General features: G+C 34.2%; 3 protein-coding genes and 3 pseudogenes across 3 annotated transcripts; 4 read left to right on the plus strand and 2 right to left on the minus strand.

The window, feature by feature from the left end:
- The first annotated feature begins 4,091 nt into the window (after nt 1–4,091).
- LOC123908005 (phospho-2-dehydro-3-deoxyheptonate aldolase 2, chloroplastic-like) lies at nt 4,092–10,533 on the plus strand. The gene is made up of 5 exons (XM_045958500.1): nt 4,092–4,775; nt 5,523–5,800; nt 6,689–6,965; nt 7,276–7,521; nt 10,074–10,533. Exons 1-5 carry the CDS (start codon nt 4,326–4,328, stop codon nt 10,353–10,355), a joined length of 1,533 nt encoding a protein of 510 aa, XP_045814456.1. The 5' UTR covers nt 4,092–4,325; the 3' UTR covers nt 10,356–10,533.
- Nucleotides 10,534–11,144: 611 nt separating this feature from the next.
- LOC123904531 lies at nt 11,145–12,642 on the plus strand (annotated as a pseudogene).
- Nucleotides 12,643–12,819: 177 nt separating this feature from the next.
- On the minus strand, nt 12,820–13,624 carry LOC123904532 (annotated as a pseudogene).
- Nucleotides 13,625–17,581: 3,957 nt separating this feature from the next.
- LOC123904533 lies at nt 17,582–18,798 on the minus strand (annotated as a pseudogene).
- Nucleotides 18,799–19,609: 811 nt separating this feature from the next.
- LOC123905437 lies at nt 19,610–24,382 on the plus strand. The gene is made up of 5 exons (XM_045955031.1): nt 19,610–20,494; nt 21,003–21,141; nt 21,208–22,386; nt 23,372–23,693; nt 23,985–24,382. Exons 1-4 carry the CDS (start codon nt 19,755–19,757, stop codon nt 23,687–23,689), a joined length of 2,376 nt encoding a protein of 791 aa, XP_045810987.1. The 5' UTR covers nt 19,610–19,754; the 3' UTR covers nt 23,690–23,693; nt 23,985–24,382.
- An 832-nt stretch (nt 24,383–25,214) lies between these two features.
- On the plus strand, nt 25,215–27,992 carry LOC123905439 (metacaspase-3-like). Its single transcript, XM_045955032.1, has 5 exons — nt 25,215–26,136; nt 26,388–26,721; nt 26,881–27,004; nt 27,122–27,304; nt 27,691–27,992. Exons 1-5 carry the CDS (start codon nt 25,650–25,652, stop codon nt 27,745–27,747), a joined length of 1,185 nt encoding a protein of 394 aa, XP_045810988.1. The 5' UTR covers nt 25,215–25,649; the 3' UTR covers nt 27,748–27,992.

The raw sequence follows: 27,992 nt of genomic DNA on the forward strand, positions 1-27,992 counted from the left end.
TTTTTTTGTTATTATTAAAATATATTGTTGGTTAATATGTTTAATGTGATGTTTTTGAAGTTATTCTCGCCGGTTATATGTTTAATGTGATGTTTAAAAATTATAATTTTAAATTTTTTTACAAAATTATTAGATCTTGTGAAAAACAAAATAGTTATTAATATTTAACTTAACGACATGCATGTCATATGATAATTCTGTTTTAATTTTTATTTAAAAAAAGTGTTAAATATTTTTAAAAATAATAAAAAATTATGTTATATATATTAATAAACGAAATACTAACAATTTAATTTTTTATTTAAATAAGAAACGTTTTTAAAATAATAAATAATTATGTTTCATAAAATCATAAAATAAACATGTCATATAATTAATGTTCTTATTAATTGAATTTTTTTTAAAGTCATATAATAATTCTGTTTTATTTTTTATTTTAATAAATAAATGTTACATGGTTTTTTAAAATAATAAATGATTATGTTTTATATGTTAATAAACAAAATACTTATAAATACTTATAACAATTTAATTTTTTATTTCAATAAAAAAAATGTTTTTATAAATAAATTATTATGTTTCATAAAATAATAAAATAAACATGTCATATAATAATTCTGTTTTAATTTTTATTTAATTAGAAAAATGTGACATATTTTTTAAAATAATAATTGATTATGTTTTATATGTTAATAAACAAAATACTTGAAATAAATTTTTTATATTTAAATAAAAAATATGTTTTAAAATAATGACATATTTTTTAAAATAATAAATCATTATGTTTTAACGTAGTTTTATTTATTTATTTATTAAACTCGTATTTTTCGTGACTAAACTTGATATATATACTCATATATCATGGAAGTCGATATATGACACAACATTGGTTTGCGGCGGTCGAGGCCGTCAGTAATGCTTGTGGTCCTTGAATTGACCGTTGCTGGCTTGTGGCGGTCTGGGCCGCCAGTATGTTTCGCCAGGCTGGTTTGTGACGGCTTTGGCCGCCAAGAACGTTACCGACGCCTTATTTACTGGCGTAACATGGCCGCCAGTTGGCCGCCACTAATTAGTCCGTTTCTGGCAATTTTTGCCTCTTCCTGAGAGCTTTTAGCCACCAATAAATGGTGGTTTTCTTGTAGTGCGTTGATTGTTTGTGATGTTTGTAGTGATACTTTAAATAATCGGGGGAATACATCCCGAAGTGGTACACCCCCCATCCAACAATCAATCCAAAATCTAGTGTATCCCCAACTTCGTAGTAAATACTTCTTGAGTCTAATCCCCAAGAACATCTCTAGCCACACCAATCATCGCCATGTTGTGTTATTGATCAACAAAGCACCCCTCCCAATTTCGCCATATTTAACTTCTAACTAGGCATGGCAATGGGGCGGGGGCGTGTTTTGCCCTCCCCAAACCCAAACCCAAACCCATAGAGTTCGGGTTTCCCCAAACCCATCCCAAATTCGAGCGGGGATAAAAATGATAACCCCAAACCCATACCCAAAGGGGATCGGGTATCCCCATCGGGTTTCGGGTATCCCCATTACGTCTCTTTTCATATGAATTTAGATTATATTTTAGTATTTTTTTATTAAAAAAAAAGTTAAATGTCCAAAATTATTTTCTCCCAACAATATTTTTTTTAAATAAAGAAAAAAAATAGAGAAAATGGTTTGTTTAATACTCAAATTAAAATAAAAAATAAATATACGAAGGTAATTTAAGATATTGTTTAACCGTTTCTAATTTAAAAGAGGTGAAATCTAATTTTTAGTATAAGCGAGGCGGGTTCGGGGGCGGGTTCGGGGACGGGTTCGGGGTGGGTATCAATGTACCCATTACCCGCCCCAAACCCATATTTTGAAATCGGGAAAAACCCAAACCCAGTCAACTCGGGTTTTCCCCGTCAAAGCGAGTATGGTTTGGGTGGATACCCACGAGTATGAGTTTTATTGCCATGCCTACTTCTAAGACTTCTTTTCAAATGGATGAGTGTTTTGATAGATGCATACGGAGAAAGTAATCACGTAATTTTTTTTTGTACCGAACAATCACCTAATTTATTTTTCGTACTCCGCATGATTTCCTACTTCCATATTTTGGTAGTAATATGCTTATTGATCAAGACTGGGAAGTACCACATGAAGTTGGAATTTTGAAGCATTACTTTGTGTATGAGTAATTGATTTGAAGTTTTTAACTCAACTTTATTCGATTGTTTACACTTTTTAAAGAATCAAACTATACTTATCAGTGTGTGACAATATGAATATTTGTTAACCAGGTCTAATGGATGAATTGTAGTACAAGAAGAAAAGTCATGCTGCATTTTTTACTTCTTAAAATTTTCATATTTTCTCAATCCATTATTTGAAAGAGATACTAAATGGGCAATCTTGTGTCACTGCATATCTCATTGTACAAACATTATCAAGGTTTTTATAAAATTAGTTAGAAAGTTTAAGCTTGTGAATATTTGTGGTCAAGAAATGTTGAAAACTTTATCTCAAAAGATATTTATAATTCAAGATATTGTCATTAGAACTTGGCAACATAAAAAATGATGTCTTAAACTTGCAGCAGATTTTTTTTTATTAAGATTTAGTTTTTCTATAAACAAAAAAGCTGTAGATATTTGTTAGCTTTCAAATTAAAACTACATAATAGAATTTATTATATTTGAACAAATGTGGTTCAAGTTAGTATGTTGTCTTCTCCAGCTTTGCATACAACTTGCATTTAGTCAAAGGTCACTTTTTGCCAACCAAGAATTTGATGTCTTAAGATACTTGTAACCATAAATATTTTCGTTCAAATTATGTTTGTTTCTTGGCCTTTATAAAATTTTCATTATCAAGACTTACTATTTTAAGCATTTCACCTTTATAGACTCTGTTGGAGAGTATTGTAACATCATGGGATTTTTATCGGGATTAAAGAGACTTGACATTTGAACGTTGCCCTCACTCCGTTCGGCTCATTTCCCTTTACTCGGGTTGTGGTCTTTACTCTCTACTGCTCGACAAGGGCCAAATGACTGAAATATCATGTTAGTCGAGTTCTAGCTATCGAAAGGTGTTAATAACCATTATACTCGGCTCATTCTTGTATCACTCTATATAAGGAGAAAGTCATAAGCAATTGACTTAAACACTCTGACCTCGAGTATGATAGATTGTCAGCTTTCGTCCAAAAGCTCCGACACTATAGTGATTATATTTTAGAACGACGCTTACAACTCAAAATATTGTTTAACTTTACAGAATCAACACCATCTTCGAACATATTTATTTTTACTCTGAATTCAATTTTATATAGCTTATTTATAAACTAAACTAAATTATTTCAACTATATATAATTTTAGTTCGATTCAACAATTCATACGTCTTCATACGTAGTATTTAAGAGATAATTTTAGTTCAATTTAACAATTCCTATGTCTCTATATGTAGTATTTAAGATGATTGATTTTGTCATTCAAAAATGATTAATTAGCGGCGCAACTTGTTGCTCGTTTACTATCGATTCAAGTGTAATATATCTTACTTATATATATAAATTATTAAAAACCTTTATTTAAAGAACTAAATTTTCAATTCAAAGTCAATTAACTTGATTTATAAATCAATTCTAACAAATTAATTTTCAAATCGAGTCTCAAACTGCTCTCAAGTTGGTTTATCCACCGTCCATAATATATATTCCAGTAAAAAATGAATTTGAATTCTCTATAACCACGGATTACACGCATTCATAAGATTCATAATCATCCATTGAAATCAGACAATTCAAAAAATAAGTCGATATTAATTATCTTTAAAAATTTAAAAATTACCAAACTTAAAATACGACCCGTCGATTCTCGATCCGACGGTCATAAATCCCCTAGTACTTTTTTTTTAAGCAAAAAATCTCCTAGTACGGTACCTAACTAAGTGAATAGTAGTTGTAAGTCAGTTAATGAAAGCCAAAGAGTTAGGTAAGCACACACATTCTCCTAACGTGGCTGATATTGAGATTTGAGGTCAAAGTGCAACTGAATCCATAAATCCATAAAAATATCATCATCATCATTATTATATTCATATACTTTATTGGTCATGCTGAATAATATCCAGAGACAATGTTCAAAAAATTAAAATAGAAAAAAAATGAAAAGTTTTGAATAAAAAAATTTCCTTTTTAAAATTAAAAAAATATTAAATACTACATTTAATTTCATCATTTCCATTCCTATATAAATAAATGTGAGAATTAGATTGATTCAATAGAACAGAACAGAACAAAACAAAACAAAGCAAAACAGAGAAGAAGAAAAATGTCTGTAACATCTGCATCCCTAATCGGGTTTACACCTTCTCTGTTGACACAACACCGCCACCACCAACGCCGCCACCAACGCCGATCCATCATAGTCGCAAATTCATCCTCCAATGCTTCAAATTCAAGTTCTCCATTACCACCATGGAAGATAGATAGTTGGAAAACAAAAAAGGCACTTCAACTTCCTGAATATCCAGATCAGAATAACCTTGATGAAGTTCTTCAAACACTTACATCTTTTCCACCTATTGTTTTCGCTGGTGAGGCTAGAAATCTTGAGGATAAACTTTCTCAAGCTTCAATGGGTAACGCTTTTTTACTTATGGGTGGTGATTGTGCTGAGAGCTTTAAGGAGTTTAGTGCTAATAATATTAGAGATACTTTTCGTGTTATTCTTCAAATGGGTGTTGTTCTTATGTTTGGTGCTCAAATGCCTGTTATCAAGGTTTCATCTTTATCCTTTCTTTATCTATTTGATTTGATGATTAAATGTTAAAAGAGACTTTTTTTGTTGTTGTTTATTGTATTGAGAATTGTTATTTTTTTGAATTGTTATTTTTTTGAATTAATGCTATTAAGTATAATCATTTGGATTTGGAACCCTAATTGATGATGAAATGTTAAAAGAGACTGTTTTGTTGTTTGTTGTATTGAGAATTGTTATTTTTTGAATTGGAATTTGAGATTAGATTCTATGCTATTAGGTATAATTACTTGGATTTGGAACCCTGATTGGGCATTTTAAAGTCTTGCCCTTTGTTGGTTTAGAATTAAGAAATGATTTTTATACAACTAAATTTAGACAAATTTAGCCACAGTTCAAATAGATTGTTAATTAAGTTCATATCAGGTGTTGAAACTCATTAATCATCAACGTAACTAAATCACTAACCATAAATTTAAACGTATTTAACCATAATTCTTTTGGGTGTTCAATTATAGTATATAGATTTGAACACATGAAAATGATAGTTAGTCAGGTCGAAATTTGTGGTTAAGGAAGTTACTTTGATAGTTAATGAGTTTAACCACTTAGATTGTTTTCAGAAAAGTTGTCAAATTTTAGTTATCCAAATAACACAATTGTTGTGTCAAAAAAAAAAAACACAATTGTTTAGAATTTTTATGTATGGTCAATTAGAATGACACACTTCTAATGTTGTGTTGGATTGGATATATGCTGAATGAATAGGTGGGGAGAATGGCGGGTCAGTTTGCAAAGCCGAGATCAGATTCATTTGAGGAGAAAAATGGTGTCAAGCTGCCGAGTTACAGGGGTGACAATATAAATGGGGATGCATTTGATGCAGTATCTAGAACTCCAGATCCACAGAGAATGGTAAGAGCCTACTGCCAGTCTGTAGCTACTCTCAACCTCTTGCGGGCGTTTGCCACGGGAGGTTATGCTGCCATGCAAAGGGTCAACCAGTGGAATCTTGATTTCATGGAACAAAGCGAACAAGGAGACAGGTACCATTTGTTAACTTGATTTTGAAATTTTTACTGATTAGTGTTTGTTCATTCTTATTCTTATACTACATAAAAATGGTTTGGATGGATCATTTTGAACTGAACTAACTATTTCCACATTGCTCAAAAGACAGTGGAAGTCAAAGGGTGTACAAAAAGAGGGAATGGAAATTGCGAATAATTTTAGATTATTGCTCTTTGTTTTCAAATTGTTAGAGACCTTAGGAAAAAATAAACAGGGAGAAAAATTAGAAAATGTGTAGAAAGGATAAGGATCGAACTAAAGTTGAAGACTTAGCCTAGTATGGATCAACTTCTAGTTTACGACAGCATGTAAGCAATATTGAGAATAACTGATACATTATTAAGAAGACTTGTAGTTACTTAGTCACCTTTTTGTTTCCTAGAGACACTTGTTTGAAAAGTTTAACCAAATTAACACTTTATTATGCTTGGTTAGTTGCATTGTATGGACTGAATGTGAGATATTATATTAAGAGATATTCTCCCCAGCACATGTATAATCACTCATGCTGTTTGGAAGTAACATGATAGAGAAAAATATGGGATGGGATTTTATTTATAGAGTAAAATTCAAATGCACCAATTTATCTGTAGTGATCCTTTACAAGTAATTTTAAATACTAGTTGATAGGGATTTTATTTATAATATTGCATTCTTACTTTTTTCCCCCCTTCAAAACATTGTTAAAATTCAGATGCACCAATTTATCCGTAGTGATCATTTACTAGTAAATCCAAATACTAATTGATATGTTTTACCAATTTCTTTTGTGCTTTCTGCGAAAGATATGTTTATTCTTGAAATTGGCTTAGTAATTCTCAACTTTTATCACATTTGTTTTTCTTTTCGGTATGGGACAACAGGTACCGTGAATTGGCGCATCGAGTGGATGAAGCTCTTGGCTTCATGGGTTGCGCTGGACTTACAGCTGACCATCCAATCATGACTACAACTGACTTTTGGACCTCCCATGAGTGTTTGCTTCTCCCTTATGAACAAGCACTTACTAGGGAGGATTCTACTTCTGGGTTTTATTATGATTGCTCAGCTCACATGTTATGGGTTGGGGAACGTACTCGCCAACTTGATGGTGCTCATGTTGAATTTTTGAGAGGACTTGCTAATCCACTTGGCATCAAGGTTCATATACAGTGTTCCTTGCCCATGCCCTTGATATGTTTGGCTATCTTGTTATTTTGCTCTGATCATCAAATTACTTTTCATCTAATTTATTTTTCATTTTGTATAAAATTACTTTTGATGTGATTGTCAAAATTACTTCTGCATATGATTGACTCAGGTAAGTAGTTACAATTATCTATGAAATACTATATTCAAACACCTAAACTACAATCCTATTTGAAGGACCACAGCCTTGTTGGCGATACATAATGCATTTATGACAAAAAAAAGTGTTGTTACTAAATGTCTATTTGGTTTTCACTTTCAGGCTAGTGATAAGATGGATCCAAATGAACTTGTTAAGCTGATAGATATTCTGAACCCTAAAAACAAGTCTGGAAGAATTACAGTAATTGTAAGAATGGGAGCTGAGAATATGCGAGTGAAGCTTCCACATCTTATCAGGGCAGTTCGCGGAGCTGGTCAAGTTGTCACTTGGGTTAGTGATCCCATGCATGGGAACACCATTAAAGCTCCATCTGGACTTAAAACCCGCCCTTTTGATTCAATAAGGGTAATTCTCACTTGAGCTTGTTTTTTCTTCTTTTTCCTATGTGTAAATGTGTTTGTGTGTTTTATGTTCAATATTTATGCAACACGCAAATTGCATAAAAATATGTCCTATACTAGATCATAGCTTTTAAATTCTAGAGAAGCATTTTAGTTCATGTTGCTGCTATTTTTTTATAGAGCATGCAATTTAGCTCTTAAATCTTTCACGATATAAAGAAACAATGACTATTTTGCACAAGTGGGTGTTTTGGTGATCTCTGTGTTTTCTCATACTCTCACACAATACATATTCTGCACAACACTTTTTATTGGAATATCCCTTTTATTGGCCGCTGCTTGTCACGAATATCGAGGCCTAACTCATCCTTACAAAACCGGCTTGTAAGGTGAGGATTGCCTCCTCTTTATAAACTCTTCTCAAGAGTCCTATCTATCCGATGTGGGACTAAATCCCACCGAGTGTTGGCTGCTAACACCCTCCCTCACGCTTCAGCCCAGCGGAATGGGCCTGAAGCGTGGACGACGGAGGAAGGCGGAAGCCCAACGATAGACCCGATAGGCTCTGATACCATGTCACGAATATCGAGGCCTAACTCATCCTTACAAAACCGGCTTGTAAGGTGAGGATTGCCTCCTCTTTATAAACTCTTCTCAAGAGTCCTATCTATCCGATGTGGGACTAAATCCCACCGAGTGTTGGATGCTAACACTGCTTTCAAACATGGATTTTGAAAACGATTTTCCTAACCCTGAAATTCCACCAAACATAACATAAAGGCTTTGTTTGGATGACAAAAGAAAGTAAGAGGAAAGATTGATAAAGGAAAGAAAGTGAGAGGAAAGTGAGTGGAAAGTGAGATGATTTTTTGGTTGTTTGGTATGAGTGAAAGTGAATAGAAAGTGAAAGGAAAGAAAGTGTTATATGTTAGTAAATGACATTAATATCCTCACATAAATTTGGCAGTAAGGCACTGTTACGAGATAGTAAAATAGATAAAGTGGGGTTAGTTTTGTCATTTTGTTCTAATAGTAAAATAGATAAAGTGGGGTTAATTTTGTCATTTTGTTCTAATATATGGTCTCATTCCCCTTTCTGCTCAAAGTTGGTGGAAAGCATATTTTGGTGGGCCCACTCAATTTTGATTATTCCTTCCTCTTTCTGTTGTGTACCAAACGGTGGAAGGCTCAGATCAAGAAACTTTCCACTCTCTTACAATCTGTCCCCCCTCTTTCCCCTAAACCAAACAAGCCGAAAGTGTCCATTACATGGAAAGTGGTAGGAACCAATATCTTTTAGAAAGAACCAGGGAAGAATCCCCTTATTACAGTGTGAATTTCAGACTTTGAAAGCCTTGCACCTCTCAAATGCCCAAAGGCCAATACACACAAATGACTAGACACACACTCTCTTAATCTTTCCTCTTATTCATAGATAATGTGCATTATTTCTCCTAATTGTGTCCCTAGTTCACACACTAACTAATTAACTAACTGCAAAGGGGCTACCTAATCAATTCTCCACCCTTGAAGTTTTTACCTTATCCTCAAGATAAATGATGAATGAACCATACAGTCTGGAAAGGACCTCAAAAGCTTGAAGAGAATCTATATAACATCACACTCCCACCATGACCCCGCAGTATGAAACTCAATATAGTTCCTAATTTACCCAAACACTCTTCTACACTACTGATAATAGGAAAGTCTGGTTCTTGTGCCCCACTTCTATTTCGCACTTGCCCAACAATGTGTTGGCGGAAGGAAAAAGTCTCAATTGGATCACCATCTACTGCTGAATGACATGCTGGACTAGGTTATTTTAACCAAATGAGCAACATTAATTTGTATTTGGCTCATGAAATGCTGAATTTTTTCATTTTTTATTTTACTTTCACAATCTCTATCTATCATTAGTCATTACTGAATTGGACTCCTCCCAGTAAATCCAGACGGTAATGAGTTTACCTCCACACCTCCCCAACCTGTTTCATTTCCCTAAAACTGCCCAACCTATTTCCATCCATCCTTGTTTCTCCTTTGTCAAAGGTCGACCATCTTCTTTTCGTTATTTTTTTGCACATACTTTTTCCCTCATTTTGATATCCTTTTCGTTTGTTAAATTTCAACCGTCTCCACTACGCACTTCATCTTTGCTCTTTGCAACTCCTTTAACTCACCCGCTAACAAACCATAAAGGGGCTATCTGTCAGAAAATTTACTAAATATGTGATTTTGTTGGCCTAATGAAGGATAAAGCGAATGATTGACTTTGTTGATGGCCGCTGTCCTTCTGTCTATCCTACAGATCAGTTTTGTCCTGGAGTATATGCATGTCGCACATAATAGGTGAAATAATTGTTATTTGTATGAGAATAAAGTGTCAGTTCCAAAATTTACCGGAACTGAGCTTATTAGAATTACTTTGGCTGTTGTTTGTTCTTTTTTTATGATGTATGTGCTTCCTTATTATCATCCACAAGATGTCTCTCTCTCTCTCTCTCTGTCTCATAATATTTAAATTAATGTGTTCTCTGGAATTTTTTATGGTGATAGGCTGAACTGAGGGCATTCTTTGATGTCCACGAACAAGAAGGAAGCTTCCCTGGAGGTGTTCATTTGGAAATGACCGGGCAGAATGTGACAGAATGTGTTGGAGGCTCACGGACTATTACTTTCGATGACTTGAGTTCACGCTACCACACTCACTGTGATCCTAGGCTTAATGCTTCTCAATCTCTTGAGCTTGCATTTGCTATTGCAGAGAGATTGCGTAAGAGAAGGCTTAAATCAACTCCATCTCTTACGTTGCCCTTTGGATCACAATTATTAGTGTAAGATATATATTTAAGTATGCAATGGACACATACCAAATCTGGTAGCACAACTTAAATTGTGCTATTTCAGTGTAGCTCTATAGGTGTGAGTGTGTTCTTGCAAGTTTTGTACTTGAGTTGATAGATTTCGTGTCTGTTTGTGTTTGAGTATTCAGTAATGAATAAATTTTTTTTAGCTATAATCGATATCAAAATGCATGCATCAAAGTGAAATTTATTACATGAAAGATGGTCGTTTCAAATATTTTAAGTTTGATATATTGTTATAAAAGTGATTTAAGCCATCTCAAATTTTAGTTAGAAACCAAGTTCAGTTCATTTGGAATCTTGAGATGAACTTATGTAATTATAATTATATAATTAGTCTGGTCTTAACTTTTTTGGTGAAGTTAGCTCGGTTGGTGAACTGAAGGACATGGATTTTAAATCAAGAAGTTTTGGGTTTGATCCTTAAAACTAACATAACTACTAACACCTGCCTAAAAAACAATGTAGTGAAATAGTTAAAACACTGGATCAAAATTACATTCCTTTCAATTAAAACTTTGAAATTGAAGCTTACACAGCTTATAGAAAATTAACTAAGGTATTTGCACTACGGCATTATATTTTGCTGTTGGTACTATTTTTGCACAGGCAATGTCTAATTTGGACAATTTCTAGAGAGTATCCAAATGAAAGTTTTTTTTTTTTTTTTGCAGCTAATCTCCGAATATAAAAATGACTACTAAAATTTATTTATTTTGTAAAAGAAAATAAAAAATCTCCGAATACCAATCAAATGTTTACGATGCCATTCAACGTTTCAAACAAAGGGAGAAGGGAAACATTTGTTTGGATAACTAATAAAACATTGTGAATCTATTATTGGATTTGTCTGGTTAATTCCGTTGGGGAATGAGGAAAAAAATATGAATCAATATATTTTTTTTGGGTACATAAATATGAATCAATATTATTGATTATTGATTACGTTAACTATTTGAGAAGTTGTATACTACTTGGTTCAACTATCTAAGTCAGAAAGAAAAAAATATAAGTAAATCTAGCAATTATTATGTTATGAAGAGAGTAAAGAAAACAAAAGTTGAAAAGCTTTCTTTTAGTTGATCACTCAAAGATCGACTATACATATACCATTCAAAAAGAATTTGTATATTGAAGTGAAAGAGATCTCAAAGATGACTCTTGAAGAAGTTGTATTACACAAGAAGCAGTTAGAGTTGAAGATACATAGAAAGGAATCAAGAAGTTCCCAAGACTGTAAAGTTTTAGAGACAATAAAGAAGACAAACTTTGAAAAGCCAATGCCTATTCAAGCTCAGGCATTGCCTGTAATTATGAGTGGTCGAGATTGCACAGGCATTGCCAAAACTGGGTCAGCCACCAGTTGTTGCAGGAGATGGAACTATTGCGATTCTTATGGTCCCTATAAGAGAACCTGTTCAATAGATTCATAGTGACACGAAGAATTAGTTCACAAAGGTAACGGGTATCAGGTATGTTCCTGTCTATGGATGTTCCGGTTTTGCTCAACAAATCAGTGAGTTGAAACGTGGTACTGAGAAAGTTCGTACTCCAGGTAGAATGATTGACAACATACTATGCATCAGTAGTGGAAAAATAACTAACCTGCGTAGAGTAACTTATCTGGTCATGGATGAGGCAGATTGGATGTTTGATATGGGCTTTGAACCACAAATCACAATAATTGTTCAGAATATTCGGCCAGATCGTCTAACCGTTCTCTTCTCAGCCACTTTCCCGCGCCAGGTTGAAATTTTGGCTCGCAAGGTTTTAAATAAACCTGTTGAAATACAAGTTGGTGGGAGGAGTGTTGTGAACAAAGATATAGCACAATTAGTTGAGGTGAGGCCAGAAAATGAGAGGTTCCTTAGACTCTTGGAGAATGGTATATGAGAATGGAAAGATTTTGGTATTTGTCCACTCACAGGATAAATGTGATGCATTGTTCAAGGATCCAATGAAACATGGCTATCCATGTCTTTCTCTTCATAAGGCTAAGGATCAGACAGATCGTGAATTCACAATATCTGATTTTAAAAGCAATGTCTGCAATTTGTTGGTTGCAACAAGTATTGCTGCCAGGGGATTAGATGTCAAGGAGCTCGAATTTGTGATCAATTTTGATCTTCCAAACCACTATGAAGATTACGTACATCGGGTTGGGCGCACTTGCTTTGTGGATGTCTAAGGTGCCAGTCATGATGCAAATTTTTTCATCTAGTTCCTACTTGATTTCAAGTTAACATCCTTGAAATACTGATTTTTTTTTATTGATATTTTATGCTATTATTCGTTCCTTTATCTGATTTTATGCGTGTATTTTAGAGCTTATGAAGAGGACATAACATATTGTAAAAATGTGGAAACTATTAAAGAGGTGAAATGACTGATGTGCTGACAAGGTTCCACTTCTTAATCTTTGCTCTTTCTTTTTTTGTCTAGTGGTTATTGCTTGATGTCTTGGTACATAGTATATCATCACACCCATCAACCCATCCACGTTATGGTCTTTAACCCATGATCCATGTCCATAGAAGTAAAACACCAACGAGTCCCCTGGTTTGCTGCCCTCAACTAACCACCTCATAGCCATTCGCATGTTACTTTTTGTTGGGGTTGTGTTTTTCTCCTCTGAATCATCTGCAGGTCATATATAAAAAGTGTTAAATATGTACTAGTACCAGTGAGCATGTATATGGAATTGCTAGGAAATCCCAACTTGTCAATCAAAAATTGTTTCATGAGTTTAGCCTTGTTCACAGAACCTTTAAGCTTCCTCGGAGTCGCTGTGTCAGCATAACTGATTCCAAATAACACATCCCTTTTGTTACCAAATGCAGAAGGAGGCCTCAATGGAGGATAATAGGAAAGGACAGGTGTTCCATAGGTAGTAGGAGGATAATTCATGCTGAGATTGTAGTTGTAGACGCTAATGAGAACTGATCCATTCCCATTTCCCGAAAGGTTAATATGTAGGTTATTAATCAATGTTTTGTCATTGTGTTTGCCATCACCACAGTCCTTTAAACCAGGATTAGCAGATGTAAAAGACTGCAATTCCTCGCTAACCCGCTCTTGTTTTGTGTTAGTGTACTCAGCATTAGTATTATCCTGGTTGTGCTGAAAAACAATATTCAACTTGGTGTTTTTCATGCCAATTTTCATATACGTAAATGCTAACCTGACACGGTGAATATAAATCTGAGCTGAACCTAAATCATGCTTAAATTGTGACTGTTTGAAAGACCCAAGACAATGAGAGAAGGAGAATTTTTCTATTCATCTAAAGATAAGATTGAATATGTATGAATTCTGATCACTTACCATGAAGAACCAGATGCTGCAACCGTTCCTGATGATCCTCTCTTGCGTTATAGAAAAGGAAGAACCACGTGCTTTATTTTAAGATGACTAATACTCATTGACTATATCATTTGCATGCTTATTCTTAATAGTTTCTATATGTTTTATCTGCTATTCGGCTATCCTAGTTTTGGGATAGGCCGCACCGCTATCTGGGATTGACTACTATGTTAGAAAGAACTAGGGAAGAATCCCCTTATTACAGTTTTCTCATACTCTCACATAATAGATATTCTGCACAACACTTTTTTATCGGAATATCTCTTTTATTTGGTGGCTGGCCGCTGCTTTCTTCAAACATGAATTTCGAAAAAGATTTTCCTAACCCTGAAATGTCCACGAGCAAGAATGAAGCTACCCTGGAGGTGTTCGTTTGGAAATGACCGGGCAGAATGTGTTTGAGGCTCACGGACTATTACTTTCGATGACTTGAGTTCAAGCTACCACACTCATTGTGATCCTAGGCTTAATGCTTCTCAATCTCCTGAGCTTGCATTTGCTATTGCAGAGAGATTGCGTAAGAGAAGGCTTAAATCAACTTCATCTCTTACGTTGCCCTTTGGATCACAAATATGTGTAAGATATATATTTAAGTATGCAATGGACACGACCAAATCTGGTAGCACAACTTAAATTGTGCTATTTCAATGTAGCTCTGACTCTGTAAGTGTGAGTTTGGTTGTTCTTGCAAGTTTTGTACTTCAGTTGAGATTTGTGTCCGTGTTTGATTAATCAGTATTGAATAAAAAGCATTCCATATGATTTGTGTCTCTTTGTGTTTGAATAATCAGTAATGAAGAAAAAAAACCAAATGACAGTGCAACAGGAGGAACAAAAACACAGAAACATTAAAACAAAGACACACAAAAACATTAAAAACAAAGACACAATATTAGGTACATAAGTATTAGGTTGCATCAATGTAATAAAAAAACACACAAACATTAAAACAAAGATACCATAACTACTGTCAAATTCAAACTAAATGGAACAATGAAACCAAAACTAATTCAACCTATGTGAGATAAAAATGAAACAAAAACTACATCTTCAATGTGTTGTCTGATTCAACCTATTTTGTGCATCCTCAATATGTTTTCTAACTTCAGCTTTGATAGCATCAACGAACAAGTCGCCAAACAAAGTGGGATACCTTCCCGGTATTCCAATTTCGACACCAAGCTCTTCCCTCAAGATTCGAGGATCCTCTATTTGTGTTGCACTAGACTTGAGGACAGATGGAACAAAATCAGTCACAATCTCTGCAAGATCATCTATGTCAGCTTGTAAGAGAGCCTTATGGAAATAACGATCCTCCTTAAATTCCTCCATTGCCTTTTGATCAAACTGTGGATTAGGAGCAACATTACTAAGACGGAAAAGATCTAAAACGTTATCATTATCGTGTCTTGGTATAAAGTTCGGATCAAATGGTACTGGTGGATCTGGAATTTCCCAAAGCATAAAAGACATATCAACAACATCAACCATATCGTCACCCTCATCCATATCACTGTCCTCAACCATATCCTGAAGCAATGCAACTGGACCCTCCTGAGCAATTGGTCCTCCTACAAAATCCTTTGTGACTGCGTGATCCAGGCCAACCAGTAAAGCATGGCCACCCTCATGAGCAATTGGTCCTCCTACCAAATCCTGAGCTGCTACAAGCACAGTTTGAAATCAGTGTTGTTAAATATCCGGTATAGCGCCGGTATACCGGTATTGCGTATCGGAAATTTGTGTTGTGGAAAGTGTGAGTGGTTAAGTCCCACATTGTTTAGAAAAGTGGAGGCTGAACACTTTATAAGTGAGAGAACTCATAAACCTAACACCTTAGGGGCCGTTTGGTGCACAGGATAAGAGACAGGATAGGATAATTGTATCATATCCTGCCGCAATCCAGTATTTGGTGATACATATGATAAGTTAATTTTGTAATTTGTATATTCTAAAAAAATTGCTAAAATTACAATATTTTAAAGTAAAATGATTATTAAAAAATTGCCAAATAGGGATATTAATTTAAATTTTATAAAAAATTAAATATAATTCTTTTGCAATAGTAATTTTATTATTTACGTATGAGATATATCATATATTTATTTGGCTTATCTAACATGTATATATTATTGAGTTATTTATTTGATCATGATTCATATAAAAAATTAAACTTGATTATTTTATCATGATTTTTATTTTAAATTATATAAAGTTATTTGATTACTTAGTTATATTTTTTATTTATAAAATTCAAAGTGTTACAAAATAATTTTAAAAAAATAACAATTGTTTTACAAGAGTAATTTTGTCAATTAAATAAGTTATATATCTTATCATATTATTATGAGCAAGTATGTATTAAAAACAAAATATAATAGTTATCATGTTTGTTATCCTGTGTGCACCAAACATAGGATATGATAACTGAGTATAACTGTTATCCTGCTGTTATCCTATCCTATCCTTATCCTGTTTTATATCCTATCATGTCACTATGCTATCCTGCGCACCAAACAGGCCCTTAAGGTTTTGGGTTAAAGTGTGATGTCCAACTCACTTGTAGAGTTGCTCTTAAACCCAACATGGATGATCCTCCTGGCTGCCCCCTCGTGATGACCCAACAGTGGTATCAGAGCCAATGGTTCAACGAAGGGTTGAACTGGCTCCTTGTATCGAAAGTCTTCCTGACAAAGGTGGTCAGACGACGAGTCTCGTGGAGCAGTGTGGCGTATGGCCTACAAGTGTAGGATGAATAAAGCTTTCGCTTGAGGGGGAGCATATCATAGAGTGGATGGACTCACACTTGAGAGGGAGATTGTTGTGGAAAGTGTGAGTGGTTAAGTGGATTAGGGTTTATAGAAGTAGTAGGAGAACTATTTAGGAATTATATATATAGATATCTAAATGAAAATAGATGAGATTGTAACTACAGGAAAGTATTCATAAAATTGTAGAGATTGTAATTGATATATTTTATTCTCTACACAAAATGGTAAGTCAAACATGAAGTTTGACACCATGAGGTAGAGGCCTAACAATTGTAGTGTTGATTTCAACGTCGAGAATCTTCCCCCGCTTTCATAATCAGCAGGGCATATAACTTCATCATACCCATCAACCTCATCCATGCTATGGTCCACTTCCCGATAATCAGGAGGGCATATAAATTCCATAAGAAGGAATTTATGTAAAATCATAGTCGGTTGAATTGATTTTCATAAAAAAGTCAAATTTTAAATGCAATGTAATAAATATCATGATACCAATAAAAGATAAAGTCAAGCATCTATGCCATGGCCTTACACTCTATCCAAATGCAAAAACTTGTAAAAGAAAGCAATAAAAAGGAATTCAATAACAAGGGTTCCTTCTCTACCTGTCTGTACTTAATATCCTATAACAGTATTGTTGGATTGGATCTGTTGCATTGTCAACTTCCCATATATCATATTCTTTGTGATTACTCTTATCCTCGTTGATAATGTTTTACAACAACTTTATAACGCGTTCACTAATTCATCTTCGTAGCTTCTCGGAAAAACATTGTATTTATCTGAGCAAAGAACAAGCAAACACAGAACCAAAAATCAACAATGTAATTTACATAACTCATTCACTTCCTCAATGAATCATATACACATAAATCCGAGAGTAGTTTATTGTCAAAAAATGTCTTAATTTGCATCAACGTCTATGACCAGCTAGCAGTTGAACAACACAAATGAGTCGGTACATAGTATACATCCAATCCAAGTACTTTCCTTATTCCCAACTGGACATTAGTCTTTTTCTATTCCTGCGCTCATTTTATTTAACAATGTTGTTATTTATGTGTCAGATTATAAACAACTTGGTAGAAATATCAAACTTCGCAGAAGAGGACAGTTGCGGCTCCTACAAAAAACACATTTAAAATCAACTTCGTGTTAAGTTAATATGCTATAAATAAATAAGATAATTTATGAGAATCTCATCCTTGTATATAACTGATGCAATACTTGAGCATATTGTTGCGAAGTGGTCCTTGCAAGATCTTAGCCTTTTAGTTCAATCTTTCCAGCTTTAGCCCATTGGATTGTAAAAAGCATAGCATTGAGCAAGCGACCATATGAAAATTTAGGTAAATCTTGCATGACTTGGAGGAAACTGCAAATCAAGGCCTAATTAACCAGAAAAAAACTTTGTCTTCAGTAACAATTCTGTATATTGATTCTAACTGATTTATATCAACCATTAGAATAGAAAAAAAAAATGATGCATATTGCACTACTAACCGATTTGCTTGCTGCATTTCCATCTTTGTCATCACAGGCTGAAATACAAACTGCTAGCCCTCCACTTGTGCCTTTGTAACCGGTTCTCTGTTGTCTATGATCTTTCCATCCAAAAGAACCAATCCTGCTTGAACCAAACATAGACTACTAAAGAGTGATTTTTTTTTAATAAACCGACTCGTCTTATATAAAATAGCATTAATTCATAATCAACTTGCCGGTTCATCTTGCACAAAAATGGTAAGTCAAGAACTGTCCCACTAAAGGAACGAAGGCATGGAGTTTGGCACCGTGAGGTAGACGCCTAACAATTGTGGCACTGATTTCGTCATCGAGTATCATACCCTCGTGTTCATAATCAACAGGACTTATTGCTTCGTCATACCCATCAACCTCGTCCATGTTATGGTCTTTAACACGTGATCCATGCCATGTCCACACTCCACAAAAGTAAAACACCAACGAATCTCCAGGTTTGTTTCTCTCAACCAACCACCTCATGGGCTGTTCGCATGTTACTTTTTGTTGGGAATGTGTTTTTCTCCTCTGAATCATCCGCAGGTCATATATAATAGTTGAAGAGAAAGTACATGTGACTCTGTGAGCATGTATATGGAATTACTAGGAAATCCCAACTTGTCAATCAAAAATTGTTTCATGCACTTAGCATTGTTCACAGAACCTCTAAAGCTTCCTCGGAGCCGCCGTGTCAGCATAACGGATTCCAAATAACACAGCCCTCTTGTTACCAAATGCAGAAGGAGGCATCAATGGTGACGTTAAAAATGTTCATTCTTGATTTCTATTTTCTAGGTTCGTGATATTATTTTATTTTCTATTGTAACATATAAATGTTGCTAAAACACAACTTCATTTATAGTTGTGGGTGTATTCAAATCCCATACATATGTTTGATTTTTTAATTGCAAGTACTACCCGGATTGATTTCTTAAGGATTAAAATGGAGGTTTTTAACTCATCTAAATTTTTATCATTTAGAGTTTGAATTAAAATAATATTTTGTCATTTTTATCAGGCGCGCTAGAATTCAGTTGCCATGACGTAAGAGATAGATTGTTTCGTTTTTAGCTTATCTCTAGTTTGGTTTTGACTCCCACATTGGACTTGCTGGATTGTGTTTAATGTGTCTTCGACTGCTTCGCATCCGACTCTTTCACTGAATTTTGGTCTAGTTATGTTTTGTATACCACTTTTGTGTAAGTTGATTAAAGTTGTACGGTATTACCCTTTCGGATTGTCTTTACGCTGGTCAGGCTCTTACCCCCATAGACTTATTGGTATCTTCTTTTTATTTAATTGCATTGTTATTTGCTTAAAAAGAAAAAAATAACATACTTTTCTAAATTTTCATTTATAACTTTTTTGGATTTTAAAAAAAAGTTCCTTTTTAAAATTTAAAAAATCCAAAATCCACAAAAATAAAAAAGAAAAAAAATGGAATTACACAGTTTATTTTTGGTGCTAGAAAACAAGAAGAAATTGTACCAAAAAAGAAAAGAAGAAGAAAAACACCGCTCAACTCCAAAGTCAAGTAAAATAAAAGTAAATGATTTACAAAAAAACAAATAAACAAAAGTAAATGAGAAAAAATTAAAGTATTTTAAATTAATGAATGTAAGAATTTATTTATGCTATAAACTTTCGTAATTAAGCTGAAGAAACATTTTCAATTTTCACAACTGAGCTAAACATTGAAGAAGAAGAAGAAGAAGATGAAGGAAGAAGAAGAATCAACGGTGAAGATGGAATGGTTAACTTCCATTGATTCAACAACTCTCTCTCACTCTGAACTTCAAACACTTTCTCTCTCTTCTCTCTCTTCCTTCGACCTAAAATCTACGCGCCAAATCGTCACTCCCAAAATCGATCCCTCAACTTTCAACCACAGCGCCGGTTCTCACCGTCAAACCTACTCCCGATCTCACCGACGTTGTCGTGCACCGCCACTTCTTCCAACTCCCGTTCTTCCCTCCGACCACCGTATCATTATTGATTACCTCAAACAGTTTATTAGAGAAGATCCGAAGTTCGATCAGGTTGAGCTTCTTCAGCCTGTAGTTGTTCCTTCAATTTCACCGCCGGTGGTATTTTCCGGTGAGGTGAGGAAGAGAAAAAGAGGGAGGAAACCTAAAATGAAGGTGCATTTGGATGAGTGTTATAGAGGGATGGAGATTGTGAATAAGAATGGTGTTGCTGTTGATTTGAATGTGTTGTCGATGGTGGAGCATCCGTTTGCGGCCGAGATTGCGAGAAGGACGGAAGGGTTGAGTAAGGAAGAGGAATTGTTAGAGTTTTTGAGTGATTTGGTTGGTCAGTGGGGAAGTAGGAGAAGGAAGAGGAGGATTGTTGATGCTGCTGATTTTGGAGATGTGTTGCCTCTTGGTTGGAAGCTTTTGCTTAGTTTGAAGAGGAAAGATGGTCGTGCTTGGATCTATTGCAGGAGATATATAAGGTTTAATGCACTATTTGTTTTCGATATTATATTCTTCCATGTTTGGATAACACATTTATATCATTTGTATCATAATATTGCAGAATTTACATGTATGAGTAGTAATGTGATTTTTTTGTTGTTAATTTGGAATAGCATTAATGTGCTTTGTTTATCAACTCGCCGTGTAAGCCCATGTTTGGATAAATAGTTTAATTAAGTGCTTATTTATAAGTTATTTCTATACAAAAAGATAAAATATAGTTAAATTGTTTTCGTATAAATTATAGGCTGTTTTGGTAAGCTATCCTAGAGAGCTTATGAAATTAATTTGAAAACAATTTACGAGCATGTAATAAGCTGTTTCTATAAGGTCTCCCAAACAGTCTTACAAGTGTTTTATTTATGCAAGTAGGTAAAGTCAAACAAGTCAATCCAAATATACCCTAAATATAGTTGGATTTTGTTTGTATGTTTGTGTTGGCATGCTTTTTGGAGCTTATTTGTTTTGTTGTTTGATATTCTCCAGCCCTAGTGGACAGCAGTTTGTGTCTTGCAAAGAAGTTTCTTCCTATTTGCAGTCTCGTTTTGGTCACTCTGATTTACAGTTACAAATCAGTCATAGGAGTGAAAGCATACTTCAAGAACAGAGAGTGACTACTGAAAATGTAAGTAACTCTGCTGCTGTTGATCTGTTGTGATATTATTCTGGAGATTAATGGGTTACGCTGCAGTCTACAGGTGTTGCTCATGAGGAGCAGGATCAACGGCAGATTGTTGCCACTAACTCGGATGTGTCTGGTTTGTCCGTCTCTAATGAACGGTTGAAGGAAATGTCCTTGTTGGAGATGGAGAACCTTGCAGATGTGCAAATACATGATCTGTTTGAATGTCACAAGTGCAACATGACCTTCGGTGAGAAGGATGCGTACTTGGAGCACCTGTTGTCTATTCATCAGAAGACGACGAGGCGTTATCGACTTGGTTCATCTGTTTCAGATGGAGTTATAATTAAAGATGGGAAGTTTGAGTGCCAGTTCTGTCATAAAGTGTTTCTGGAAAAGCGTCGCTACAATAGTCACGTTGGGATACATGTTAGGAATTATTTGAGGAAAGCTGAAGACTTGCCGGATCAGCCTAATGTCTCGAGAGCAGAAGAGTCTCCAGTCACAGATGAGATGCCTTCAAAGATCTCTAAGATGGATGCCCTCATCGAAATTGCTCAAAACTCTATTGTGGAGGATTCTGTCATGGAACCAAGTTCCTCTAAACTGAATACGATTCATGCTTCAGAAATTGCGGCTGGCGACTTAGATGAAGACATAAATGTTGAGTCTCTGGTCAGTGAACAGCAAATGGAAGAGAGCTTGATTGGCCCAAATGTAGTTCACGATTTAAATCGGCAAGTTAGTCCTCGTTTACCCATGGGTGGAACAATAGAGAAAATTGACAACGATAACCGAGTTATTAATGCAAAGATTTCTAGTTTTCTAGATAACACAAGCTTGTTATCTGTAAATAATAAAAATGTTGATGCACCTGATACTTCTAAAGGAAAAGGTGGTGCGGTGCTGACTGTTGACGGATTTGATCATTCTGGGATTGATCTGCAAGGAATTTCTCAAATCCCGTTGCTTCCTTCATTTGGGAATCACATGACACCTGGATATGAGAAGAGTGAAAATTCTGGTTGCACTAATACTAAGGGGGATCTTAAACTTGACGAAAACAATAGTAATAAGAGTGACTTGAAAATTGGTTTAGATGGCTGCAAGGATGTACCCGGTGTTGCTAATGTTCAAGTGACAGCAATGCCAACTTCTAAAGAAAATGTGATCCAATCTATGGTTTCTAACCCCTCTGTATCCCCAGAACAATCCATGGATTCTTTTTCTGCATTCAGCTCAGACAAGGTATAATGTATAACTTATCCTTGCCATTATTGTCAGGGTTTCATATATGTTGTTGCAAAGTAGAGAGAATGCTCCTATAAGTATTATATCGGGTCATGTTAGAAAGTGGTTAATTTGAAGCCCTTTATGCATGTATTGTAGTCTACCCGTGCTTACTTCCATCTATGTTATATTCAGGTTTTATTTTGTATTGATCTGTTGCTGTAAGTTTTCATTATTTACAATGCCTTTGGTGAACCAGGGATTAAAGCTCTCCCTCTTGAATGTTCTTTTCATTTCATATATCTTACAATGGGAAAAAATAATTTCTTTATTTGGGCTTGCTTGTTTTTGGCGAGATGAAGAAATTATCAATCTAGCCCCTTTATTTATACTGAGATTAAGAATGCTTGCATGGTATCTTACTTGCTCTTGCTCATCGGCCTTGCACATTTCTCCTACTCTTAGATTAGGTGTCTTAGAGACTTGAGCGGTGCTAGTTGCTAGGTTATGACCATGTTAGAGTTCAAGAGAAATAGAAATAGAAATTGTCCATTTGAATCAATTTGATGAAAAAGAGCATCACAGATGCTTATATACAGAGTATGATGGTGCACTATATGCAATCCTGTACTAACAGTACTATATGTCTAACACTAGTGTAGTAACAATTGGTAAGAAAGTAAGTTACTGATGTGTAACTTGTATATCCAGCTATGTGTCTAAGTCTCTTCCTTGTTGTTTTCATTACAAATCTTTTCTTCACTTAACAGACCATGTGCTTGCGTACTTTAAACAAACATGTCTAGTGCATTTCCTATTTGATCTATTATTTATTTCTTCATTTGAACCATTGGTAAATGCAAATTTTCATTATTGGAATCTAGCGTCACGGACATCAAATTCTATTATGCAGCAATTAGCTACTACCCACCCATGATACGCTGAACTGATTGACATTGCTGATCTAACATTGAATATTATTCTTGTTATTCCTCATTGACAGGGGTTCCAGGAATTGAGGTTAGAAGATATTGGTTCTCTTGAGTATGATTTTGCAAGTGTTCAAGATGTGTCAGCTGAATTGGCAAATAACATAGTGGTGCAAGGGACATGTGCATCACAAGAAGTTATGTTAAATTTGGGTGCCAATAATCAGCTCACAACCACATGTGTATGGTGTGGAATAGAGTTTAACCACGATGCTGTTAATTCTGAAATACAATCAGATTCTGTTGGATTCATGTGTCCAGTTTGCAAGGCAAAAATATCTGGTCAAATCAATGTGTTGGACACTGGATCACCAAATGCTGGCCATCTTTAGACTGGTAATTGTTTATTCTCTATAAATTGATGATAAAAATGGTTTTTGTTCTCTTATCAGCTAAGCCAACTATTATATATTTTGCCTTCCTAACTGAAAGATGTCGTAGTCAGTAGTCACTACTTTGCTTAAAGTAGAGTGTATTATTATGAGATTTCAATATCTTAAAATATGCACTGTGTCTGAGTTGGCAACCTTTGATAAACTGAGTGTATTGTGGATCGAATTATTGTTTGTTTATATTAACAACTAAAAAATGTCTTTTTTTTTTCTTTTTCCCTTTAAAATTTTGCAGCTGAATGATGTTAATGAAAATCAGTAGCAGGAGTTGATCTAGAAGAGAAAATCCAGCTTTCGAGGTTGATCATGCTCAGTTATGGTGCCTGCATAGATTTATCGTAGAATGGTCTCAATTAATTTGTCCTTAACTCGCTGTATGTTGTATTATCCCACTATCCTGTTTATTCGCAAGAGAACCAATATTATCATGTAGTGTTGTTTTATGAAGTCTGTATCACTGTTGTAATTGTCTTAGAGGTCTTTCAATTGAACTCCTTACATGGTTAGTGTGTAGTGAGTGTATCCCATAGCTACATCAAGTGAAAATATGAACAATGCAATGAATATTAGTGACAGTTTAAATAGCATATCCGTAGTGATTGCAAAATAAATAAATAGAGGTTATTAATAACATGTACTATATGATATAGAAGGGCTTACTAATTATGTAATGTAAAATTTTAGAGTTCACACCACACATTGTAAGAACTTGTAAATGAATTTGATATTGGTAAGAGAGAGATTAGGAAAGATAATTAATTTAGTTAAAAAGAAAGAAAATTTAAGTATTTATGTTAACAATAACAGTGATATACTAGTTATTTTTATTATAATAAATTCACAGAATCCATATTTTGTGGCTCTTTTATTGACTGTACATGAATTTTTACTATTGAGTTTGTGAAGTCTCCATGTTTTTTGAAACAAAGTAAATAAAATTATTATATATTTATGATTGATTTTTTTTTTATTATTGTTTTTTATAAACATTGAAATTGTTCTAAACAGGTTATAGATTTTTGTAAAAAACAATGGAGGATTAGAAATGTAGAATGATTTGATTTTGGTCTACTGATATAAGACTTTAAGTTTTCAATTTGAGCCTATTTATGATATCATGTCTTGGAATGAATCATTATCTTCTCACTCTAAATTTTTGTTATAAACACAAATAAAAGGGTGAAAATTGGCTCCTTTTTTTTCCCCTTTCACACATTAGTTAATGTTTTGACTAATGTTCACAAGAATTTATAATTATGTAAAAAAATAAAAAATTTACAATTAAATTATTATTTAAAAAACATTTGAATTTGGTAGATTATTTTTTATTAAAAAACCACACGTGCATCAGTTTTGGCCTTTGGGGGCTGACATTAAACCAAAGTTAAGAGAAGAGCATCTGATTCTTGATTTTTTAATGCAGAATAATTGATAAAAGCATATCTTCTACACAAATGAGAGATGCCTCACCTAATAACAAAGTATTCTTCATTTCTTCTTATTCAATTATTATAGTAAATTAATAAATCCCTTCTAGAACCAAAAAGAAAATCGCTTCTCATGTGAATTCAGCTTTTGTGTTTCCAGCCCAGCACCAGAATACAGAATTGCCACTGTGGTGCCTCACCACAAAAAAAGGTTACCATTATGCATCCTCCAATTGTGAGGGATTGGATTCCACATTTGACATTTTTTGTTTTAATACAAATATTAGTTTATGTAACGGTCCACAATTTTCAACTTATGAAATGAAATGCATCAACAAAGGTGAAAGTTGGCAATCCATCAAACTAAAATGAATTGCCATCAAATTAGTATATGTTTGTTTTCACATTTGAGTTGAAAACTTGTCTATATATATTCTTTTTGCTTTGCTATAGTTGCATATATACTTATAATAATGGGTGATAGATTAAAAGCCAGAAAAAGCAAAAGCAGTTATTTCCCATTTACCAGAAATAGTACTGATGGTGCTTGCTTTGATCATCATAAGTTTCTTAGTTCAAAACATACTATGGAAAAAGAACTTGCCTGCATTCGTTGCAAACGAAAGTTTGTAGTACCAACAAAAATAGGTACATATCGTTGCTGTGAGTGCCAAGGTGTTAGCAAATCGATTTCAGGTTATAAGCAATTAAGAGAAAATAGTTTAGGAGCCAAATTTTTCAACCAAGATCAACTACACAATGCTAGCACAAATGCAACAAGTTTTTCCTCACCCTTGTTGTCCACAACTCCAACTGGTAACAAGCGCGCGGTTCTTTGTGGAGTTAGTTACAGCAGAAGACGATACAGGCTCAAGGGAACCGTTAATGATGTTGTAAACATGAACTCTCTACTGGTTGAGAATTTTGCATTCCCAATTCAATCCATACGTGTCCTCACAGGTATCTGCTAGAAACTTAATATTTATTTGTTTCTTTCATGCTGTATGTTTATTTTACATGACTAGAATATATCATAGAAGATAAAAATTAATGTGTCGATGTCAATTCTGTGTTATCAAGTTATTTTCCATCACATCTTCAACTTTTCATGTGTGCTAGAAACATGTTTTGATGAGATTGATACTATTTTGCCTGCGATAAAAAAGAAAAGAAAAGAGGTTGATACTATTTATGAAATCTGTAAATTGCAGAAGAACAGAAGGATCCAAATTTGATTCCAACAAGGAGGAATATAGTGGAATCTTTAAAGTGGCTGGTGAAGGATTGCCAATCAGGAGACTCGTTGGTATTCTACTTCTCCGGACATGGTATGCAACAACTGGCAGATGACAAAGAAGATGAAATTGATGGACTTGATGAAACTATTTGCCCTGTTGATTTTATTAGAGAAGGAATGATCACTGACAATGAAATCAATTCTACCATTGTTGAGCCACTCAAGAATGGTGTTAAACTTCATGCTATTATTGATGCTTGTCATAGTGGAACAACTCTTGATCTCATGCATGTTTATAAAAAGGACAAGTAAGTACATATGGGTTCAAGGGGGAGTATGGTCGCAAGGCTGAAATCAAAGGACGTAGCTTGCATCATATGGTCTCTTTCCTATTCAATTCCAAATCTCACTTAGTCCTTGGAAAGATAACTAATTGATTTATCTCTTGTATGCATATATGCTTGCAGTGGCAATTGGAAATGGATGAATAATAATCCCCCCGGCACAGAACCTGTTACTAAACGTACAAATGGTGGAACAGCCATTTGCTTCAGTGCTTGTGAAGATAGTCAGTTGGCTGCTGATACAGCAGTAAGAATAGTTTTTTTTTTATTTTTATTTTTTTTATTTTTTTTTATCTGTTTTTTCAACGCAATAGACATACTTGTCCACTTCCTTCTTTTCTTGAGTTGTGACCAACCTGTGCAGGCTTTTGGAGGAAAAGAGATGAACGGTGTTATGACCTATCTTTTAGCAAAAATAATCAGAGAACATTCTGGGATTACATATGCCAGTTTGCTAGAAAAATTGCACGAGGATATTGCCAAGATTCAACGAAGCAAACACTTCAGCGGGTTCTTGAGACGTATTTTTCACCGTAGAATTGACCAGGTAGGCTTACATCATACTCTTTACACACTATTTCTTTTAAGGAGTATATATATATATATATATATATCCACTATCATCTGTATTTCATACCCAAATATGCATCATTTATGACATAGGATAGAAAACGAGCTACATATGTTGTCTCTTTAAAGAAGCATCGATACCTTCATTTTGTTTTTCCTCACTAAATATCAGTATTTTATAACCAACTAATCCAATACTCAATATATATATATATATATATATATATATATATATATATATATATATATATATATATATATATATATATATATATATATATATATATATATATATATATATATATATATATAGTGGTTCCTAATGTAGTAAATTCATGAAGTGTTTGGAATATTGCATTGCAGGACCCTCTTTTATCAGCATCGGAGAAATTTGATGTTCGTACGAGAATATTATTTTGAGCATGCACATTGAAACAAAAAAAGAAAAAACTTAAATTGGCATATGGCCACATTCTTAATGATGTGATCTACTCTGCAGCTCATTGAGCTAAAGCAGGAAAGTTATTATTGCATCAGCTATCAGCCATATATTACATCAGTTATTCAAAGTTCTTGATCAGTCCATATCTTATCAATGTAATTTACTTATTAAACACTGTATCTATTTACAACATACCATAACTTACATGAAGTTTATTCTAAAT

Source organism: Trifolium pratense, linkage group LG2, assembly GCF_020283565.1.
Source record: "Trifolium pratense cultivar HEN17-A07 linkage group LG2, ARS_RC_1.1, whole genome shotgun sequence".
Classification (NCBI taxonomy): domain Eukaryota; kingdom Viridiplantae; phylum Streptophyta; class Magnoliopsida; order Fabales; family Fabaceae; genus Trifolium; species Trifolium pratense.